At 35.0% G+C, this 21,026-nt stretch overlaps 2 protein-coding genes and 1 pseudogene across 3 annotated transcripts; all 3 read right to left on the reverse strand.

The window, feature by feature from the left end:
• Positions 1 to 120: 120 nt before the first annotated feature.
• Positions 121 to 3,700, reverse strand: LOC110689607. Its single transcript, XM_021866373.1, has 5 exons — positions 3,353 to 3,700; positions 2,197 to 2,444; positions 1,742 to 1,953; positions 1,055 to 1,325; positions 121 to 633 (listed from the first exon to the last, which is right to left on the reverse strand). Exons 2-5 carry the CDS (start codon positions 2,440 to 2,442, stop codon positions 325 to 327), a joined length of 1,038 nt encoding a protein of 345 aa, XP_021722065.1. The 5' UTR covers positions 2,443 to 2,444; positions 3,353 to 3,700; the 3' UTR covers positions 121 to 324.
• An 84-nt stretch (positions 3,701 to 3,784) lies between these two features.
• Positions 3,785 to 8,996, reverse strand: LOC110689608 (annotated as a pseudogene).
• Positions 8,997 to 9,248: 252 nt separating this feature from the next.
• Positions 9,249 to 13,014, reverse strand: LOC110689606. 2 transcript variants are annotated; one of them, XM_021866372.1, is made up of 5 exons: positions 12,761 to 13,014; positions 11,283 to 11,534; positions 10,708 to 10,919; positions 9,940 to 10,192; positions 9,249 to 9,687 (listed from the first exon to the last, which is right to left on the reverse strand). In XM_021866372.1, the coding sequence occupies exons 2-5, from the start codon at positions 11,532 to 11,534 to the stop codon at positions 9,397 to 9,399; spliced, it is 1,008 nt and encodes a 335-aa protein (XP_021722064.1). In that variant the 5' UTR covers positions 12,761 to 13,014; the 3' UTR covers positions 9,249 to 9,396. The 2 variants fall into 2 exon arrangements, with proteins under 2 accessions (XP_021722064.1, XP_021722062.1); XM_021866370.1 differs by lacking the exon at positions 12,761 to 13,014 and adding an exon at positions 12,013 to 12,751.
• Positions 13,015 to 21,026: the final 8,012 nt, after the last annotated feature.

Genomic DNA, 21,026 nt, shown 5'->3' on the forward strand with positions numbered 1-21,026 from the left:
TTTTCAATTTCTTTATCCAACAAAATTGAATTGTATTAAATCATCCTTAATATAGATAAAGTCCTTATATCCGTCTCATATTTGATTTCCTATGTAGATACTTGATACCAAGTAATTTAATTGGCAAAAGTCTTGAGGTTGAAAGTAGATACAAGGGGAAAAAAGGACCTCCCAACATAGCGATAATATTACATGTTCGAAGCATAAATTTCATAAGTTATTTTCTGCGAGTTACTGAATGAGAAACCACAGTTCATAAAACAACAGAAAAACAAACATCAAACCAAACTTCCAATATTATTAAGGCCAACTGAATAAGCCTACTCAAAAGAAGGTTTTTCTCCAAGCACCAGTGATTTTAAAAATCATTCCACAGAGATCCTTGTCATGCAGGTAAAGATGCCCACCATATGGAACTTCATGAGTGTGGATCCAAGGCAGTCTTCGAGCAAGATAGTACGATAGTCCTGTATCAACAATGCGATCTTCACATCCTATCCACAAGTGAACTGCGGCGCTGCTGTTTTCAGGAAATGGGTTGGTTAGTTCCAATGGATTGATGTCCCAGGAACCATACGCGACTACAAAATCTCGGTACGAGGACTCGTATACACCTTGCTGGTCTGTCTTGCCCTGCATGGAGACACAATCACAATCTCATACTAAAATTCCTGACAATATAACTATATAGAAAGATTCAAAAAAGTATAAGCAGCCTAAGGATTTCTGCTACACTGCCAAAAATTTCCATCTTCTATTCAAATATTTGATAAATTCAGACATTTTATAGACTTCATATGAAGTTCAAATGATGAAAACTATTCCTCTGTTTTTATTTTTTTTGTTTAACAACCAAAGTTGATTGGATACTTAGTGCACCTAAATTCATGAGAAATTCTAAATAATCAACAGGGCTTCTTGAGATTGCGTGACTTGAAATTTCTTGGCACTGAAATTAACTTGATTTTCAACAATTTGCTCATACAACAAGTACATTAGAGATTGAGGACATCACCTAGAAAAGTTAGAAAAAGAAAAGCTTAAGAAATATTGCCTTATCAGGAGCTGGTACTCGTGCTAAAAGTTCCATGACAGCTAGGTCGTTCTTATTGTAAGCTTCGGGGTTGTTCTTTAGAACAGTATGTATGGAAGGGAAGCTTAACCATCGTTGCATCGACCATGCTAGATAAGGGGCATAATGGATGAACTGGAGTCTCCATTGTTCCAGCAGTGGCAACTTACTATATGCTTTGCTGCGTAATTCAGAAGGAAGCGAAGGCCACCAGTAGTTGATAGCTGGAACTACAAATGCCACACCTGCCAGCCTGCAGAAAAAATTACACATTATGAATTTCCTGCATTTCATTCATTTCAAGAGAGAATAATTTCAACTTGAATAGTTCATTGTATCATTGATTGCCACATAATAGGCCAAATTTATATTTCTGGCCACTTTCTATAATTGGTATGTTAAGATTTGAACTTTCCTATATCAACTTCTGTGATACCCTTCAAGAATTCTGAAGAAAGACTACTTTGATATGATGGTTGAAAATCAAAAGTATTGGTATTGCTAAATCCCTTAAAAAGGATCCAAATCAAATGTGACCTACAAAGCAATATGCACTGATGAAGGGAATAGTATTACATTTCCGTTATTTTGAAACATAAATGAAGTCTATATTTTTGCTCAGTGTGGGGAAAACAAGCAGAATAAACGAGTAAACAAATAGCTATGTACCTGTGAGGTATGTATTTGAGACAACCCCAAGCAGGGTAAGAACCTATGGAAAGTCCAATGACGTAGAACTTAGGGCCAAGCTCTAATTGATCAGCAAGTTCTTGAATATCAAGAGCATCATTTTTTGGTGAGCGATGAGGATTTGGATCACTTTCAACGTATCCTGGTCTGTCGAAAGTAATGAGACATATGCCCATATCTTGCAACCATTCCTGCAAGCATGAAACTCGAGTATATTAGCATAAATTTCAAAGAGTAACTCTAATTGCGAGCCAAAATTGTCAGATAAGAATATGAGAAGCAAGCAAATATAAAGCAAAATTGGATATGTTAAATGATTCTGTTCACAGGACATAGAAAGAAAGATAATAGGGAGAATTCTTAAAACAAATATAGGTATTCCCACACAAAATGCAAGCTAAATTTGCATGTATTTTAGTCAGATCAATTCTTACATCTGACATGGGTATATAAAGGTCTTTTGAGGAAGTAAAACCATGATTGATGAAGACTTTGTGTTTTGCAATTTCTTTCGCAGCTCCTCGAACTTTGTAAGCCAAGTACCTTCCATCACTCAATTTGATTCTAGGTGATGTTACAGGGGGACCATTAGGTGAACCACATAGTTTTGAAGGAGGTGGCTTTACCATCTGATATATTCCCCCAGCAACAACCAGAGTGAAAATCGCAGCTATCCACATATCTGCAATAACTGGCTTGATTAATCAGGCAGAAACGATGAAGAATGCCAGCAATAAAATTTCTAGAAAAGGGCAAAATGAAGCAACTGGACAAAAGCATGAACTATCTCAAACAATTTAACAGAAATATGAAGAAATGATAAAATGTTTTGACACACACTAGAGACTTCTAAGATCCAAATGAGGAGTAAAAGGAAGAAAAAGATATGCAAATAACAGATGATAGGATTGGACTAAAAACTGTAAATAGAATCATATACTAGTATATAAATTAATTATGTTAAGTTTCCTGAATTGTGAATATCTAAGTGATCTTCTGTGATCCTTGTACTAAGTAGGAAATAATGAAATACATACATGTAATGCAATACATATCATAAAATCAGATCAGATCATAAGGATTATATTGATATAAAACCAAAATCTCTTCTGATGATGCATATCTTCCAGGATAGATGAAAATAAAGACCAGTTTCAGACTCTCACAGAAACTTAGCGTGAGAAACTAAAACTAACCTCTCAAAAAAAAGGCAAGAAATTACACCCAAATTCAAGTCACCTCAGTCTATCATTAAGTTATAGTGAGAACACTTTGCCTATAAACAATCTCATCAACAAATGACTTTCATTAACTAGCCACAACACCAACAAACAGGTAGGTGAGTTATTTGCACTCTTCAATTTACTGAAATTCACAGGGCTCTATCCTAATACATGCATGGTACGCCTAAATGGCTAAATATAAACAAATATAATCATGAAACTGCAAAATGGTTATGTCTGATTGTTAACCTTTTAGCTGATAAAAAAGAGCATATGCTATGAGACTTAGACATGGTTAGAAATAAAAAAGAGATCTCCCGAACAGAAATGAAGATTAATGTAAGAAATTAGGCATAAATTCCCGCACCTTTCTTCACTTCTCCAAGATTAATCAACAAGTTGAATCCACCTTGCCTCTATGTAGTCAGTGCTCCAGCTTTCTGTAAAGTTGTGCTTCTTCTCTTGGCATTATAAGATTGAAAACTAGATTTAAAACAAACAAGAATCGAATTCCAAATATTGAAATAAAAAAAAAAAAAAAAAAAACAATGAAATGCATGCCGTTTTAACCTCCTGGTATACCACATTGAAAACACTTGTGGCTACTTGCAAACCTTCTCAGCGGTTACAACTTCAGATAAGTCCAATTTCCTCAAAACCATCAATAACAAATTCAACAAACACAACCCAACGTCAGTCATTTCAAAACTTTCACATGGTAAGTGTGAAAAGTAGAATAAATACACATAAATCATGTTTATTGAAACAGCAACACTCAGATCAAAATTCATAGCCGGGGTAGAAATAATTAAAAAAAAGTTAATACCAATTATTACAAAATCCAGACTAATGACAGTTTGCATAAAATTTAGAGGCATATAGGATGGAAACTATTCAAGCAGAAGTGCTCTTAAGATGGATTCAAAAATGCTCTGATCACACATGACCAGATGTCCACCATCAGGAACTTCATGATACTTGATCTATTGAAGTTTTTTCGAGATATAACGATTCATTTGAAAAGGAACTATTTTGTCCTCATAGCCTTGCCAGATGTGAGCTGAACCTTCACAGCCAGAGAAAGGATTTTTTAAATCCAGGAGATCAAATTCTCATGACCCATAACCGACCATAATATCTCGATGAAGAGATTCATGATCACCTTGTTAGCGGCTTTTATCCTGAGGTTTACAATTGACATTGAAGCATTAGATTGTTCTTGATTTGAGAAAATGTTGTGAATAAGATATAGCCAAAAAAAAAAAAAAACATAAGATGAATTCCCAAAAAAAATCTACCTGTGGATCTTGTGGTATGTTCCTCATAATTTCCAAATCTCGTCAACCGAAATTAGATGGATCACCAGACATAAGGCTATATGAAGGGAACCATTTTTGAGTCATCCACCAGTAGAACAACCAAGGAGCATAATGTGCCACTCGAAAGGTCCATTGGTCCTGCAGACGTAGCCCCCTAAAACATTCTCCGGAACAAGGAAAACCAGGCCACCAGTAGTTGACAAATGGAACAACCAAGAAGATTCCAGCCAATCTGTTGATATGGTTAACAAATTACAATGCTATCAAAGCATAATCTGCAGCAGGTTTTTCAGAGAAGTAACAATTACATATTAAAGTACTCTCTCCGTCCCAGAGCTATGTTAACATAAAAAGGTAGAGAGAAAAATCTTAGTAGAAAAGGACATGTTAACTAAGCTCTAGGACAGCTCAAAATGATATATGTCAACTTAGCCTTGAGGGGGTAGGGGGCGTAAAATCTGAGTGTCATGCGTTTGTGGGATGTAATTTATACAGCTGTATGCAGGGTAAGCGCCCATGGAGATACTAATGACATAAAACTTGGATCCTAGCTGCAATGCATGAATGCATCAGCGAGTTCTTGAATATCGTATGCTTCACTTTTCACTGACCGATTTGGATAGGGATCACTTTCTCCATAGCCAGCTCTATCATAAAAAAGGAAATATAGCTTTAGCTCCTCCACAAGTTCCTGGCAACCAATAGATTGTGCAAGTTTAGTTCAACATAGGATTATCAATCAATGGTCTAAAAAAATATTCAGGAATTACATTAATGTCATTTAACCATTCCTAGTTTCAATCAATGGTCTAAAAAAAAATTCAGGAATTACATTACTGTCATCTAACCATTCCTAGTTTCAATTTTTCATTGTTGCTATTCTAATATATAAACTGGTCAAAACTTCAGAACTATAATGTCCAGTGCTTGTTTTTTTTTTCAAAAGTGTGTAAATAGAAGTGAAATTAAGATTTGTCCCTTGGAACTTTTTCGAGCAAATGTCACTATAAAATTGTGTGACTAAAGGTATCACTTGCCTAAAATGGTAGACATGGTGATCAGGTAATTTCTATGAAAATTCACCTACGTTCTCCTCATAGAGAAGACAACCCAATCTTACCAATTAGGATATAACATTTATTTATAATGTGCATATGTGAGGTTACAAAAAAAAAAAAGTGCTTCTATGCAAATCATGAAAAACAGAACAAATTAAAAGCAAAGCAGATATCCTTTTCTATTTGTCCTGGGGGATAAAGTAGTGTGAATTCATACTTGAGAGATGGGTAGACTTTGATCTTTGGAGCTACCAACACCATGAATGACTATGATCTTGTGCTTAGCCTCATCTTTGTTGACTCCTGCCTCCTTATATGACAAATGCCTGCCATCACTGAGTTTGATCCTTGGTGAAGTCACAGGAGGACCACCAGGTGAACCACATATTTTTGGAGGGGGAGGCTTAATCGCCTCGTAAATACAACCCAGAAGAACAGTAGCAAAAGCTACAGATATCTGTATAAACATCTGAAGAAAAGAACCAGACATTCACTCAATGTCAGATACACCATAAGTCATCCAAAAATTCATTAAGAAAAGTAGAATCAACTGTAAACCATACATAGTGCTGAAAATTTTCACTGGAGTAAAGGCCTAAAGGGTATGATTATGATTCAAATCATCTTAATTCCAGGTCATGTTAGAACAATAGAACAATACTAGATATTGATACATTAAGCTAAGGCCATGTATTCACAGTCTCATTTTTCAAAACTAATAATCACTTTAGCTTGATTATAATGAACCAATGAATCAATTTTCACTGGCACTACAAACATATACTGCCAGAAGACTCAAAAATCATATAGCAGACTGTTTTTTGCCCTTCTTGTTAAAGTTTAAGTATCTGTCCATGACCCTTTACCTCAATATATGGGTTTTGAGGGAGATAATTTCATAATGTAAAATCCAAAGAATAATAGATGGACCAGTAAAAGTGAAAAAAAGTACTCCATATCTCTCACAAAAGCAGACATTTGGATATATTATTATGATGTTAAGTTGAGAAAACAGACAGTTATATATAATACACCGTATAATTTTATAATTTAAAGTCAAGGTCTGTAAACATAAATCAATTACATGCATGGAAGGCCCAAGAACTGAAAATTGTAGCACTTGATTTATTGGGAGCACAAGCGAAACTCTGTCTCTAACTACATTAGTATCTATTGCACCAATACACCAAATAGAATACAAGTGTATATAACGATAAGCCAAATATACTACTCATATATGCTCATTTTATATTACTTGAAAGAAACTAACACTAGGGCCACATATATTCTCTACTAAACAGCATGGGTTATTTCAATTTTCAGGGTAGAAGGAATAGACTTGTGGGCTAATCTTCACTAAAAAAAACTTTAAACTATGTGTTCATCACTGCTTTCAACAACTAGAATTACATGATCATAGTTTAAAATCCACCACGGTCTTTTTTCTTTTCCAGTGTTTTATCCTTCCCTGGCAGATAGCTCAAGAGTCTGAGATGATTGATATATATCCATTTTTCACATTTTTCATTCCTAGGAATAACAAACCTATAGAGCAAAGATGACAATATTTAAAATCTCATTCAAGGACAAAAACAGCCCAAAATATAAAAGCAGATTAACAAAAGTAAGATTTTATGGAGAAATGAACAAAAAAATTTACCTTTATGCTAAAAAAAACCAGAAAATGAACCAAGAGCAGGAGATCTGCTGTCAGTGGAAGATGACTCAGGATCCCAGATACTTTTCTGAAAGTCACTTTACAAAATTTTACTGAATTCTAGTAGGAGAAGCATTCATTTAAGGTATAATTAATTCTAGTGCTAATATTTATATTATTGCCAAATGACAAGCAATTCTTAATTTTACCACGGCAAGTATTCACCTTTTTTTTTTTTGAGATAAGTGATTGCGTTTTTGTGAAGACTAACGTAGTAACATGTCTAATTTTCCATTGCAGGGCATATAATATTATAAATCTCCAGAAATAGAGAAGTTGAATGTCTAGAAACCAACTGCAATTGAACTTTCCATTAAAAAGGCACATTGCATTCCAAATTGTTGTTCTATTATCTAGAAAGAGGAGGAAAGTAAAAAAAAAAAAAAAAAATCAATACTACCCTCCATCTCATATTATTGGTCACTTTAAATACTAGTATTCTATTCAACACAATTTAGACATTTTACATTAATTTATTCTTAAAGATACTTTGATTTACCCTACTATTGTGATTTGTAAAGATTTATGGACTTGGCCTTGGTTAGTTCACCTTAATTTTAATAATGTGATACTCTGTATAAACTAATTTTTTCTACAAACTGGAATAAGCAATAAGAGGTAAACTAAACAAAGCTACTCCGTATAATAACAAGAATTACAACCAGGTTGACCATGACAGCACCACCAATGACGACCACAACCACCCCTTTCCCTCCCAAAAGTTATATTTTGTATGCACAGCACATTGACTATTTCTACTCCCTGTGTTTCATTTATAGCCGACTTTTGTTTCTAGGGGAGTTGAGTGTGTGTAAGAAAAAATAGGGTAGAATAAGAGAAGGGGGTAAAAAGTTGAGTGAGTAAAAGAAAGGGGTGAATACAGTAGGAGAGAGTGAGTGGAAAAGTGTAAATATTGTGGGGGTAAAGGGGGTAAGACGGGGCACTTTTGCTCTATATAGTTATATGCCCAAATCTTGCAACCATTCCTGCATACAGGAAATCAAGTATATTAACATAATTTTCGAAGTTTATTTTTACTAGTAAACCAAAATTATCAGATAAGATTATGGGAACAAGTATGTATACAACAAAACTGGATATGTCAACGATTCTGTTCACAGGGCATAGAGAAAAAGATAATCTCCCATGCATAATGCAAGCAAAAATTGAGTAAAATTTAGGCAGATCAGTTCTTACATCCGATATAGGTACATAAATGTCTTTTAAGGAAGAAAACCAGAATTGATTAAGACTTGGTCTTTAACAGTTTCTTTCGCAGCTCCTCGGACTTTGCAAGCCAAGTACCTTCCATCACTCAATTTTGATTCTAGGTGATGTTACAAGAGGACCATTAGCTAAACCACATTTTTTTAGAGGAAGGTAGTTTTACCATCTGATATATTCCCCCCAGCAACAAGAAGAGTGAGATAAATTGCAGCTATCCACATTTCTGCAATACCCAGCTTATATAATCAGGCAGAGCAACTGAAGATTCCAGCAATGAAAATGCTAGACAAAGGGAAAAATGAAGCAACAGGACAAGCATGAACTATATCAAATAATTGTACAAATGCAGGAAAGAAAAAATGTTTTGGCACATACCTGTCCAGAGACACAGGTTGGCGAGTTGTTTGCATTCTTCAAGTTACAGAAGCTCAGAAGTCATGACAAGCGACATCCTAATACACGCATGGTATGCCTATAATTGAAACAAGTATAAACTATGTAACTGCAAAATGATTTTCTCTGGTTGTTATTCCTTTTAGCTGAGTAAAAGAGCATATGCATACTTAGATGGTTAAAAACAAATAAAATATGTCCTTTAGAACAAAAATGAATAGATGTTAGATGCAAGAAATTACCCATAAAATTTTTACACCTTTCTTCACTTCTACATGATTAATTAACTACCTGAATTTGCCTTGCTTCTGTGTGATAGTACTCCAGCTTTCTGTAAAGTTGTGCATTCTTCTTTTGGCATAAAAACGTTTAAAAATAGATTGAAAAACAAAAAACAAGGGAATTCCAAATTAATATAAAATGTCAAAAAAAAAAAACAATGACATGCATGTCCCCTTAACCTCCTGGTATACCACATTTAAATACACACCTGTGGCAACTGGCAAATCTTCTCAGTAGTTACAACTTCATACAAACCCAACATCAGCATTTCAAAACATTCACATTCGAAATGTAAAAAGTAGATTAAATACCACACCAGAAGGGGGTATAAATAATTAAAAATGTTATTCCCAATTATTACAAAGTCCAGACCAATGACAATTTGCATACAAGTTAAAGGCATGTAGGATGGAAACTATTCAAACAGAAGTGCTCTTAGGATAGATTCAAAACTGCTCTGATCACTGATGAACAGATGTCCACCATCAGGAACTTCATGATACTTAATCCACGGAAGCTTTTTCGAGATATAGCGATTCATTTGAAAAGGAATTATTTTGTCCTCATAGCCTTGCCAGATGTGAGCCGAGCCTTCATAGCCAGGGAAAGGATTTTTTAAATCCAGGATATCAAATTCCCATGTCCCAAAACCGACCATAATATCTCGATGAAGAGATTCAAAATCACCTTGTTGACGGCTTTTATCCTGAGTTTTACAAGTTGTATTGAAACATTAGATTGTTCTTCATTTGGAAAAATTGTTCTATTGCCTGTGTTCTCATTATAAATAAAAGCACAAACTATTGCCTTTGTAATAGAGTAATAGACCAAAATCAATTATAGCCAGAACACACACTCCGCCCACCACCCCCCCCCCCCCCCACCCCCCCACCCCAAAAAAAAAAAGAAAAAAAAAATTGATGAAGTAAAAAAGAAAAAAACATGTTATCTAACCTACCTGGGGAGTTTGTGGCATGTTCTTCATAATTTCCAAATCTTGTCGACTGAAAACAGATGGATCACCAGACAAGAGGCTTAATGAAGGGAACCATTTTTGAGTCATCCACCAGTAAAACAACCAAGGAGCATAACGTGCCACTCCAAAGGTACATTGGTCTTGCAGACAAAGCCCCCTAAAACATTCTCTGGAACAAGGAAAACCAGGCCACCAGTAGTTGACAAATGGAACAACCAAGGAGATCCCCGCCAATCTGTTGATATGGTTAAAGATTAAAATGCTATCCATAAACTGCAGCAGGGTTTTTCAGAGGGGTATGATTCACATATTCAAGTACTCCTCTGTCATAGAGCTAAGTTGACATTGAGGTCACAGTTTATGGAGAACAGAGTTAATTGGGTGGGTGTGTGTTGGTCCCAACTTTAGGGAAAAACTATAGTATAAAAGGACATGTTAACTTAGCTCTATGACAGCTTAGAATGATAAATGGGAGGTGCAAATGTGATGGTTGAGGTGTATGGACAGTGACCATAATTTCAGAGAACTTCAATGAACACGAAGACTAACTTCAATGAACATAAAATCCAATGAACATAAGAGCTACTAAGATGATGTATGTTATGTTCATTGGAGTTTATGTTCATTAGAGTATATGTTCATTGGAGTTAGTTTACATGTTCTTTGAAGTTAGGCTTGATGCATTGTGCATACTGCATACGCCTCCACCATCCAATTATTGTTGGAGGTAGTACAATGTGAAATTCGTGCCTGTGTGGGATGTATTTCATACAGCTATATGCAGGGTAAGCTCCCAAGGAGATTCCAATGACATAAAACTTGGATCCTAGCTGCATTGCATCAGCAAGTTCTTGAATATCGTAAGCTTCACTTCTCACAGAGCGGTTTGGATAGGGATCACTTTCTCCATAGCCAGCTCTATCAAAAAACAGGAAGTATAGGTTTAGCTCCTCCGCAAGTTCCTGGCAACCAATAGATTGTGCAAGAGGGGCATCAATGTCAAAGAAAAATTGAAACTAGGTGATGTTTGGTATACAGGTCTTTCTATACTATCACTACAAAATTATATTCCTGAAGTTATCACTCGTCTAAAATGTTGGACATGGTGATCAAACAATTATCCTCATAAAAGAAGACAACTCAATACTACCAATTAGGATATAAATGTTTATTTGATTTGGGCATGCGTGAGCTAAAAAAAAGTGCTTCTATGCATTTTATGAAAAACAGAACACATTAAAAGTAAAGACGATACTTCTTATATATTTTTTTCTTTTTGTCCCTGTACTCTAGAGGGAAGGGAATGAAATAGTGTTAATTCATACTTGAGAGATGGGTAGCCTTTGATCCTTGGAGCTAGCGAAGCCATGAATGACTATGATCTTGTGCTTAGCCTCATCTTTGCTGACTCCTGCCTCTCTATATGACAAATGCCTGCCATCACTGAGTTTGATTCTTGGTGAAGTCACAGGAGGACCACCAGGTGAACCACATACTTTTGGAGGGGGAGGTTGTATCGCCTTGTAAACAAAACCCAGAAGAACAGTAGCAACGGATACAGCTATCTGTACAAACATCTGAAGAAAAAGGAAAACTAATCATCTCGTTTATTGGAAAAAAGAGAAGAAAATCTGGACACAGAACCAGATATTAATTCAATATCAGATACATCATATTTCATTCAATTGAAGGCAACTTAACTTGCTCTGAGAATTTCAGTAAAGAGATCAGTATTCTAAAAAACACTAGAAAATTAGAACTTACTGTGAACTGTCCATAATGTTGATATTTTCTCTCGAGTAAAGGGGTATAATTTATAATTCAGATCATCTTAAATCAGTTCATGTGAGAACAATACTTAACATTAAGACAGTAAGGCCAGGTATTCTTATTATCTCATATTTCAGAATGTTATAATCACTTTTTAAAGTTTCATTTAGCTTATAAGAAACCAATGAATCAATTTTTTTTTTCTTTTTTTTTTTCTCAATTTCTACTGGCAATTACAATGTATACGGCCAGAATACTGAAAATCAGATATCAAATTGTTCTTACCCTTCCTGTGTTGCTTAAGTATATCTCCATGATCCTTTACCTAAATATAGATGCACAATCTAAAAGGTAATAGATGCACCAATAAAATTGATTAAAAAAACACTTCATAACTCTCACAAAAAGCAGAGGTTTGGATACATTATTATAATACATTTCCACCTTAACAACATATCGAGTAGAACCAAATTCATACCATACTCATTAATAACACATATCGAGTAGAATACGATGATAAGCCAAATTTATAACACATCGCAATGATAAGCCAAATTTAATAACATATCGCAATGATAAGCCAGATTTATAACATATCGAGTAGAAGTTTAGATACTTAATTAACACTTTACATACCTGTTTTTCAAAAAAAAAAAAAGGACACTTTACCTACCTGGATATTTAGTAAACAACATGTTTAATATCAATTTTCAAGGCGAAAGTCTATAACTGGGTTAATCTTCACTGAAAAACTTGTAAATCTACAAACAAAAATAATCCGCTCACAACCATTTTCAACCACTAGAAATACTTGGTCATGGATAAAAATCCAGCGAGTTACTTCTTTTTTTTCTTGAATCTTATCATTCCCATTATGTAGATCACTCAAATTTTGTAGATGATTGCTAAAAAAAAACCATTTTTCACATTAATTCCTTCCTTCCTAGAAAAAACAAACATACAAGATAAAGATGACAAATTCAATACCCCATTCAAGAAAAAACCAAAAGCCCAAAAGATAAAAGCAGATTACCTTAAAGTAAGATTTGATAGAGAAATGAACAAACAAAAGTTTATTTATGTGTTGAAGAAGAAGAAGAAACTCCAGAAAATGAACCAACAGTAGTAGATCGGCTGTCAGTAGAAAATGACCCTGAATCCCAGATACTTTGCTGAGACCACACTAGTACACTACATATGTTTACTGAATTTCTAGTAAAAAGAGCATTACTTTATGATTTATTTATTACATATCATTTATATACGTGCCCAATAATGCCATACGATAAGCCATTTATTAATCTTATCAAAGCAAGTATTTAATTAATTTAATACTTTTTTTTTTTTTTTTTTAAGAGCCAACTGACAAGTGAGAAAGTGACTATTTTAGTGAAGACTAACGTGTCTGAAATTTATGTTGACAGGGCACAGAATTCTTCAAGAACAAAAAATAGAAGATCAAGTAGAAACCGACTGCAATTCAACTTTTGATAAAAATGTTACACTGCATTCTTAAGGGGATTAAAATAAAATTTAACAATTTACTCATAAAGGAAGTAGTATATCTGTATATGTTATTCTTCATTTCAAACTTTGAGGCTAGGAGCATCATTTTCAACCAACCTTTCTATTTCATATAGTACTAAGGTTGCTTTAAAATTTATTTTTAATAAAATTTGGTAAATTGACTGATAACCGTTCTAAAAATAATTCCAATTTACTCTAATAGCATAATACGTGAAGGTTTCTAAATTTAAACCATGTATAGTTCACTTTAATTCTATTGATATGATATAAACTACGAGTAACTTTTTCTAATTTGATTTTATTTAAAATCAACAATAAAAGGTGAACTTAAAAGAGATACCTACAACGTTTTGATTCAAGAATAAAGAAAGACGTACAATAGTAAGACCATTGACAATGACACGAGGTCGACAACGACAACACCACCAATGACAACCATAACCACCCCCCCCCCCCCAAAAAAAAAAAAAAAAAAAAAAAAAAAAAAAAAAAAAAAAGAGTAAAATTTTGAGTAAGTTTGCATAGAGATTGCAGATGATCGATTACTCTATATTTGTCATTGAAGCCATAGAAAGCCCTCCCAATTTCCACATAAATGAATATAATGGCCTCTAAGCAAGAGTACTACAATACTTGCTAAATCGACTAATGTAATCAACTATTTCAGACTAAGTCAGTTAATGTAATTAGTTCATCAAATCAGTTCATACAATTAACTATCACTTAAATGCTGGACATGGACAAGTGATAATATCCATGGACCACAAACTAAGATTTCGGGTACTATGCCTACTTCATTGAGATCACTCATACTTCCTTAGACAATGACTACTAATAATATCTTAACAATTCAACATCAGATAACCAAGAGACTCACCAGAAATCATTACAAGATCAGGAAGCATTACGGACTTGCTTTGGCTCCCTCACGATAATCTGACAATTGCAGACCTTAGATGAACTGGAAATCTGGAATACCCTTTGTCTTCGTGTCACGTATAAGAAAGTCTGAAAGCAACATTAGGCTTAAAGCCTTCTATATTCAGCCTGTGAATCACAACTTTTAGACTTCTTCTTAGACAGCCATATTGTTGGTCTAAGCAGTAAGCACCCACTGCTTCCCTACAAGGAATTTGCGAACCAGCAAGTCACTGACAAGGATCGAATTACAAGTCTATAACCATGCTGACAGTAGGCATATCTCAAGGGCTTCTTCCTCTAAGTACCATGCACAATTAAAGTCAATCATGCAACCATAATGTCTAATTTAGGAATGATGTTATACTTTTCTTGCATCATTTTTTAATAAGCATTGCCCTGTAAGCCACAGGTACGACAACAATCATTTCCACAAGTAATGCAACAATAGCTTCTTGTCCGAGGCCATGACTTGCGAGGCCAGACCGCTAGATATATCATAGAATTCTGATCACCCACATTCGTTCTATAAGAAATGCTCTTGAAGACAACTTTAGCATTCTCTAATCTCTTACACCCAAGTTAGGCATAAATGTACGTCTAAATGTGTGAACCAAATTATTGAAATAATTCGTTCTTGTTGCTATGTACTATGTAATTGTTTACCCATGCCTTTCTCAACGTAACCCAAACCGGCTTTCGATGAAAAAACACAATCAGGTGCAGAAATGCAGGAGCATCATGTTGATCATTAGAACTAAGTACCTTCCTAAATAAATCCAAGTCTTCCTTAAGACAAGATTGGCTACTTATGCACATATACACATTTCTTTGTACACATCATATCATATAACACTAGAGAAACCTCAGTTTTCATATTCCCAATAAGCATCAATCAAATTACAGGACACCAAGTCTTTTCGGGCAATTTATCAAAAATCACACGTTCCAAACTGATCTATTCCATCTTTAAGAAACCTAAGATCATTGAATTTCAACTAATAAGCAGCATTCTGTCAGGCAATTCATCAAACATCTGTCGTGCACACCCAATTTCTCCCCAAGTTTAGAACACATTTGACACAAAATGATCAAACTCAAAATGGGTTTTCAAATTTGCCCACTAAATTGTTGTCCTTGAATTGAAACTCAATACCATAAAAAAACGCCCAATTTATGCAGCATTTGGTTACATGAAAGATGAAACATTAAAACCAGCAATGGTTATAAGAAGATAAAACCTTTAATAAATACCAAGTACGAAGTATAATCGATGAAGAAACTGAATCTCTCAGATTTGGTGGAAAACTGCCAAGGCGAGATCTGGGACAAAATACAAGTTTATATTCCTAATTTAGGCCCGTTTGTTTTAATGTAAATCATTTTCAATGAAAAATTAGTTTTTATTGATAACACATTTTTTTAGGAAAACCACATTTACAAGATAGTTTTCCTTTATTTTATGGGAAAATTGTCGTGATTAATCCCAATTTTGCCTCATCCATCAATATTAGTCTCAACTTTTGATTATTTTTTAATAATCCGAATTTTATACCCTGTCCATCAATAACACTCTTAACCGGTCATTCAACCTAATATTGCAGGTTATAAGACACGTGTTAACATATGATTGGAAAAAAAAGTTTAAAAATTAAAAAAAAAAATAAAATAAATCAAAACTAAAAAAAAAAAAAAAAAAAAAAACCCAACGACAGCCCGCAGCCACCCACAGCCAGCCAACCACCTTCCCCCGGAGCGCCGGTGCTGCCCAGACCCCTTTCCCTGCCCGGTGCCGGCGCTGCCCCGACCACCCTCCCCTGCTCCACCTTCACTCTCCAATTTCATCCACCCAAACTGCTCCTGCTCACTTTCTCCACCGCCACAACCGCACCAAAGCAGCAGCCCCATCCATCTCTATTCTCTCGCCCACCAAAATCGGCCACCATCCACCTCTCTTCTCATGAAACATCACACAACAACCGAGCTGCTACAGCCTTCACAACCACCGCACACCCCACAAACTCAGTTGTTCCGCTTCCCCTGCTCCACCATCCACCAAACAACCACAAGTAGAGCAGCCCGCAAAACCACCAGCTACGGTACTCCCCTGTTCCCCACAACAAACCGCAACAACACCAACATCAACAAGCCGCCCAACTCTCCTCTTCAACCAGCAAAATTCGCGACGGGGTTTGGGTTTAGGGCTGGGGGATCGCGACGGCCGAGCAAGGAATTGAAGGGCTTGGATCGCGCAGGTCGGAGAGGGAGGTTGCTGTCGTCGCCGAGAGATATCGCCGATGGGTTGGCGCAGTCGGGGGGAGAGGGAGGTGGTTGTGCAGGTGGTTTGGTGTTTTTTTTTTTTTTTTTTTTTGTGTCCAATCACATGCTGACATGTGTATTTTAAACTTAAAAAAAAAAAATTACATGCTCAGGTCATCGATTACCTGGGGGTGTTATGAGCGGAAGGGGTATAAAGTTCGGATTAATAAAAATTAATTCAAAAGTGGGATTAATATTGACGAATAGGGCGGGATTAATCATGACAATTTTTCCTTATTCTTATAAGAAAAGGTAAAGAAAAATTCTGGAAATGTGAGGATAGATGAAAGGAAAGTAAAAAGGAGATAAGGAAGACGCAGGAAAATTTGGATTTCCTTATTTTGTGATGAAAAATATATTTCATCATTGTGGATGTAATTTTGGGAAAATTATTTTCCACTTCTTCATAAACCAAACAAAAAATAAAAGAGAAATAATGAAAAACCTTTTTTCATGAAAACATTTTACATCAAATCTTAATGGCTTAGTTTTGCACTATTGACAAGTAAAAACCGCTAAGTTGTTAACAATATTAGCGGGTTTTTTTACTTGTTAGCGATTTTACCCTGAGCAACTTAAAGTCTTTAATTGGTACTGTATATATAGATAGGACGTTGTTAGTTCTTTTTGACCCTCATCAAAGTCTATTTGAAATTTGCTTTGTTTTATCCTAAATTAAACTTAAGTTACTTGTCTAATTTTACTCAAAAAAATAAATAAATAATAATATCTTTTTTTTTTTTTTGAAACAAATTACTTATCTGATTTAAACTACTGTGACTAATGCAAAATTGCCACCATTAATCCTAACTTTGCTACGTCCACTATTATTAATCCCAACTTCCATTAATTTTCTATCACTCCCAACTTTGTACCCTATTAATTTTTATCACCCCCAACCGGCCATCCAACTTGATGTAAAAGGTTACCAAACACGTGTCAACGCGTGATAGGTCTGAAAAAAAAATTTAAAAATAAAACAAAATAAATTAATTAAAATTAAATAAAATAAAACCCTAACCCCTACCCAACAAGTGGTAGCCCCTGCCACCTCCGGCAAGCGACAGCTAGCCCCTACCGTTTCGCAGCTCCATCTCCTTCCCCGTCAGTTTCCGCCCCCTTCTCCACCGGATTTCGCCATCCTTCAGCAAATCAGCCACCGCACCGCAACAACCACCAGCCTAATTTCACCCACCAACACCACCAATAAGAAGTACCGTCAGTCTCGCCCACCAACACCACCAATTTCTTCTCGATGCCACACAAATTCCAGCCACCAAATCAACAATACCGGCCAACAAATACATCAATTTATCATATTGAGAGGTGCGGAGGATCGCGATGGTGGGGAAGGGGGAGGAAAAAGGGGAAACAGCGGGGTTAGGGTTTAGGGAGGGGCTGCGGGATCGCGACGGCAAGGGAAGGTAGGGTTGGGATGCACCGGTCGGAGAAGAAGGATGTTGTCGTCGTTGGGTTGCCGCAGTCAGGGGGAGGGGGAGGGGGAGGTGGAGGTGGTTGTGCGGTAGGGATAAAGGTGGTTTTGGTTTTTTGTTTTTTATTTTTTATTTTTTTATCTTTCTGTCCAATCACATGCTGACATGTGTACAAGTAATCCCAAGTCAGCAATGTTTACCTCTTCAACCTGTTTTAAGTCACCTGAGGGTGATAAAAATTAATAAGGTACAAAGTTGGGAGTGATAGAAAATAAATGAAAGTTGAGATTAATAACAGCGGACAGAGCAAAGTTGGGATTAATGGTGGCAAATTTTCCTATTTAAATTTTAAAATAATAGTTCTTTTTAACCAACTTCAAATTAGGGTCTTAGGGCATGTTTAGTTCATCTTATTTTTGCTTATCTGATTTGGTCTGATCTGATTGTCTGATTTGACCAAACTTTAACCTTTAGTGTACGATAATCTATAAGAAAAAAAATATATCAATTAGGGTTTTGTTAGATTCGTAATAATGTGTATTTTATTAATATGTAATTTTCATATATAATTTTTTTCATTATGAAATTAAAGATATTTAGCGATAAAAAACTGCACATAAAACGATGATCTGATTTGAACTAATTTTTTTTCTGATCTGATCTGAATTTATTTTTTCTGATCTGATCTAAACTTATTTTTTCTGAAATAAGTAAAATAAGTTGAACTAAACAAGACCTTCTTGTCTAAGAACTTTTTTTTTTTTTTATTTTGTAAAGCTACCATTCTCAACACCTTTTTTCTTTGAAATAGAAAAAAAAAAACAAACTACCATCCTAACATAATACAAGAAGTATTTATTAGCAACCGTTTTTTAAAATACTCCAATACTTCATCAGCTATTATTTTATTTTATTTTTCAGAATTTTTTTTTTATTTTTTTTTTATTTTTTTTTACTTATACTACTTCTGCTTCTTATTAGTTGCAATAAAAGAATTTTTTATGCCTCACGGATAATATCCCTTTGTTGCAACTAATAAGAAACAAAGATGGTATTTTTTTTTTTAAGGAAAAATTGATAAAAATGAGCTCAACTTTCACCCATTCGCTCAAAATAATCGCAACTATGGATTAAAGAGGGTCTTTCACTTTTATCGGTCCAAAGTGATCGGTAACCTGTTAAAGAGGTTTATTTTTCTTTTTAAGTTTAACTGACATGTGTCAGCACGTGATAGGTTGAAAAAAAATATATTTAATAAAAATTTAAAAAAAAATCCCACACCTAACACCCACGCAACCCCACCACCACCGTCATGGCAGCCCCTTCCCTAAATTCCAGCCCATATCACCCTGCCCATCCCCGCCGGCGACCAGAGACCCCTCCTCCATGACAGTGCCGGCGCAAGCCCTCCCCATACCCATTGAAAATCTTAATCAACATGTGAAGATGAATTAAAATGCAACGGAATATCGCAAGGCGAAAACGTCAGTGTGGTGGGATATTAAGAATTGTCCGATGCCCAAGAATTATGATCCTAATTTAATTGCGCACAATAATGCCTCTACCCTCCTTAAATTGAACTACGGTGGTTACGGCGACACACCGTATTTCTTCCACCGTTCAGCACACCCTTTCCTCCACCAATATTTCCTTCAACCACGTCCCTGGTAGTATTTGATTTTATCTTGTTCCAACTTTTATTAATTTGATTATGAAATATTTTTGGATATTAGTGTATTAATTTTTAGTTGTAGATATTGAGTAATGAAATTATGTTGTTTGTGAGCACCCATGATTCCAACTTTCATACTACTATCTATTGTTAAGGTTTCTTTTTGCCTGAGCATTAAATCATTCCTGCTACTAAGTTGTGATTACTCAGCCTGTGTGTTAAAACATTACCGGTGGTTCAGGAGGTAGGGGGAGGGGCGTCACCGGTGCCGGCGCGGGGGAAGGTGTCCAGTCGGCGGCAGGGATGGGATTCCGAAAGGGGGTCGTGGCTGGTGGTGGGGAGGGTGGTCATGGTGGGGCTTGGTTTTTTTTTGTTTACTTCTTTTTTTTTTAGTTTTAATTTTTTTTTTCAACGAATCATGTGGTGACACGTGTCCCCTTTACCTGTTACAACATGTTGGATAACCGGTTGGGACCATTTTGAGCGAATGACCCTCAAAGTTCGGATTATTTAAAAATAATAATCCATAATTAAGATTATTTTGAACGAATGGGCGAAATTAGGATTATTTTTATCAATTTTTCCTTTTTTTAATCAATTGTTTTTAAATTTATTTTCATTAATATTTTTTCTTTTTTTATTAGAATAAGAAATATAATAGAGGTTAATAGGTTTTTTTATATTACACACGTACGTGTGTTTTTTTTTTAGCTTGTGTGACTATGTGAGTATATAACAATTTACTTCTATCATTTCGCAAGGCAAAAGGGCTAACTATTCCCACATTTTATTGTTAGCAAATCGATTGCTAATTTTGTTTTTCAACACAAAATTTGATTCTATTAACGAACCTATAATTTAGAGACAAGTATTTGCATTTCTATAATTTTATAAATCTTCGAAGTCAATGATAAGAACAAAAGGAAACATTAAGAATCAAGTAAAAGGGCATTGATAAATTAAAGATCTTTATTTTCATATTATCACCAACATCATTAAGTGTTTAGATTCTCAAATGCAAACTAAACGTTATTTAGCAACTTCACATAATAAGCCAAAATTTACGTATGCGGAGGGGTGGGATAGGATTATGCATAATTGTCACTTCAAACTTTTGTGGAGTATATATAGGTGAGAATATTGGAAGTGTCTAGTTAATCCTTATCATGCATGGCATCCATATATTTTAAGTCGTTTTTTTTGTTAATATAAGTTTGTTTACTAAATTAATAATGTTAAATAATGGCTAGCTTGCATGCGTGTATAAGTGTGTACACACTATATTGTTTGCGTATATAGACCATTTAAAGAGTGTGAGAGAAAAGGAGAGAACCGATGAGTTTGATATAAGAGGGTTTGGTTTGTTTGTTTTTTTTTTTTTTAAATTTTTTTTTAAAAAGTTGAGCTAGTTTGTAGTCCACCATTACTAT

Source organism: Chenopodium quinoa, unplaced genomic scaffold, assembly GCF_001683475.1.
Source record: "Chenopodium quinoa cultivar QQ74 unplaced genomic scaffold, ASM168347v1, whole genome shotgun sequence".
Lineage (NCBI taxonomy): Eukaryota > Viridiplantae > Streptophyta > Magnoliopsida > Caryophyllales > Amaranthaceae > Chenopodium > Chenopodium quinoa.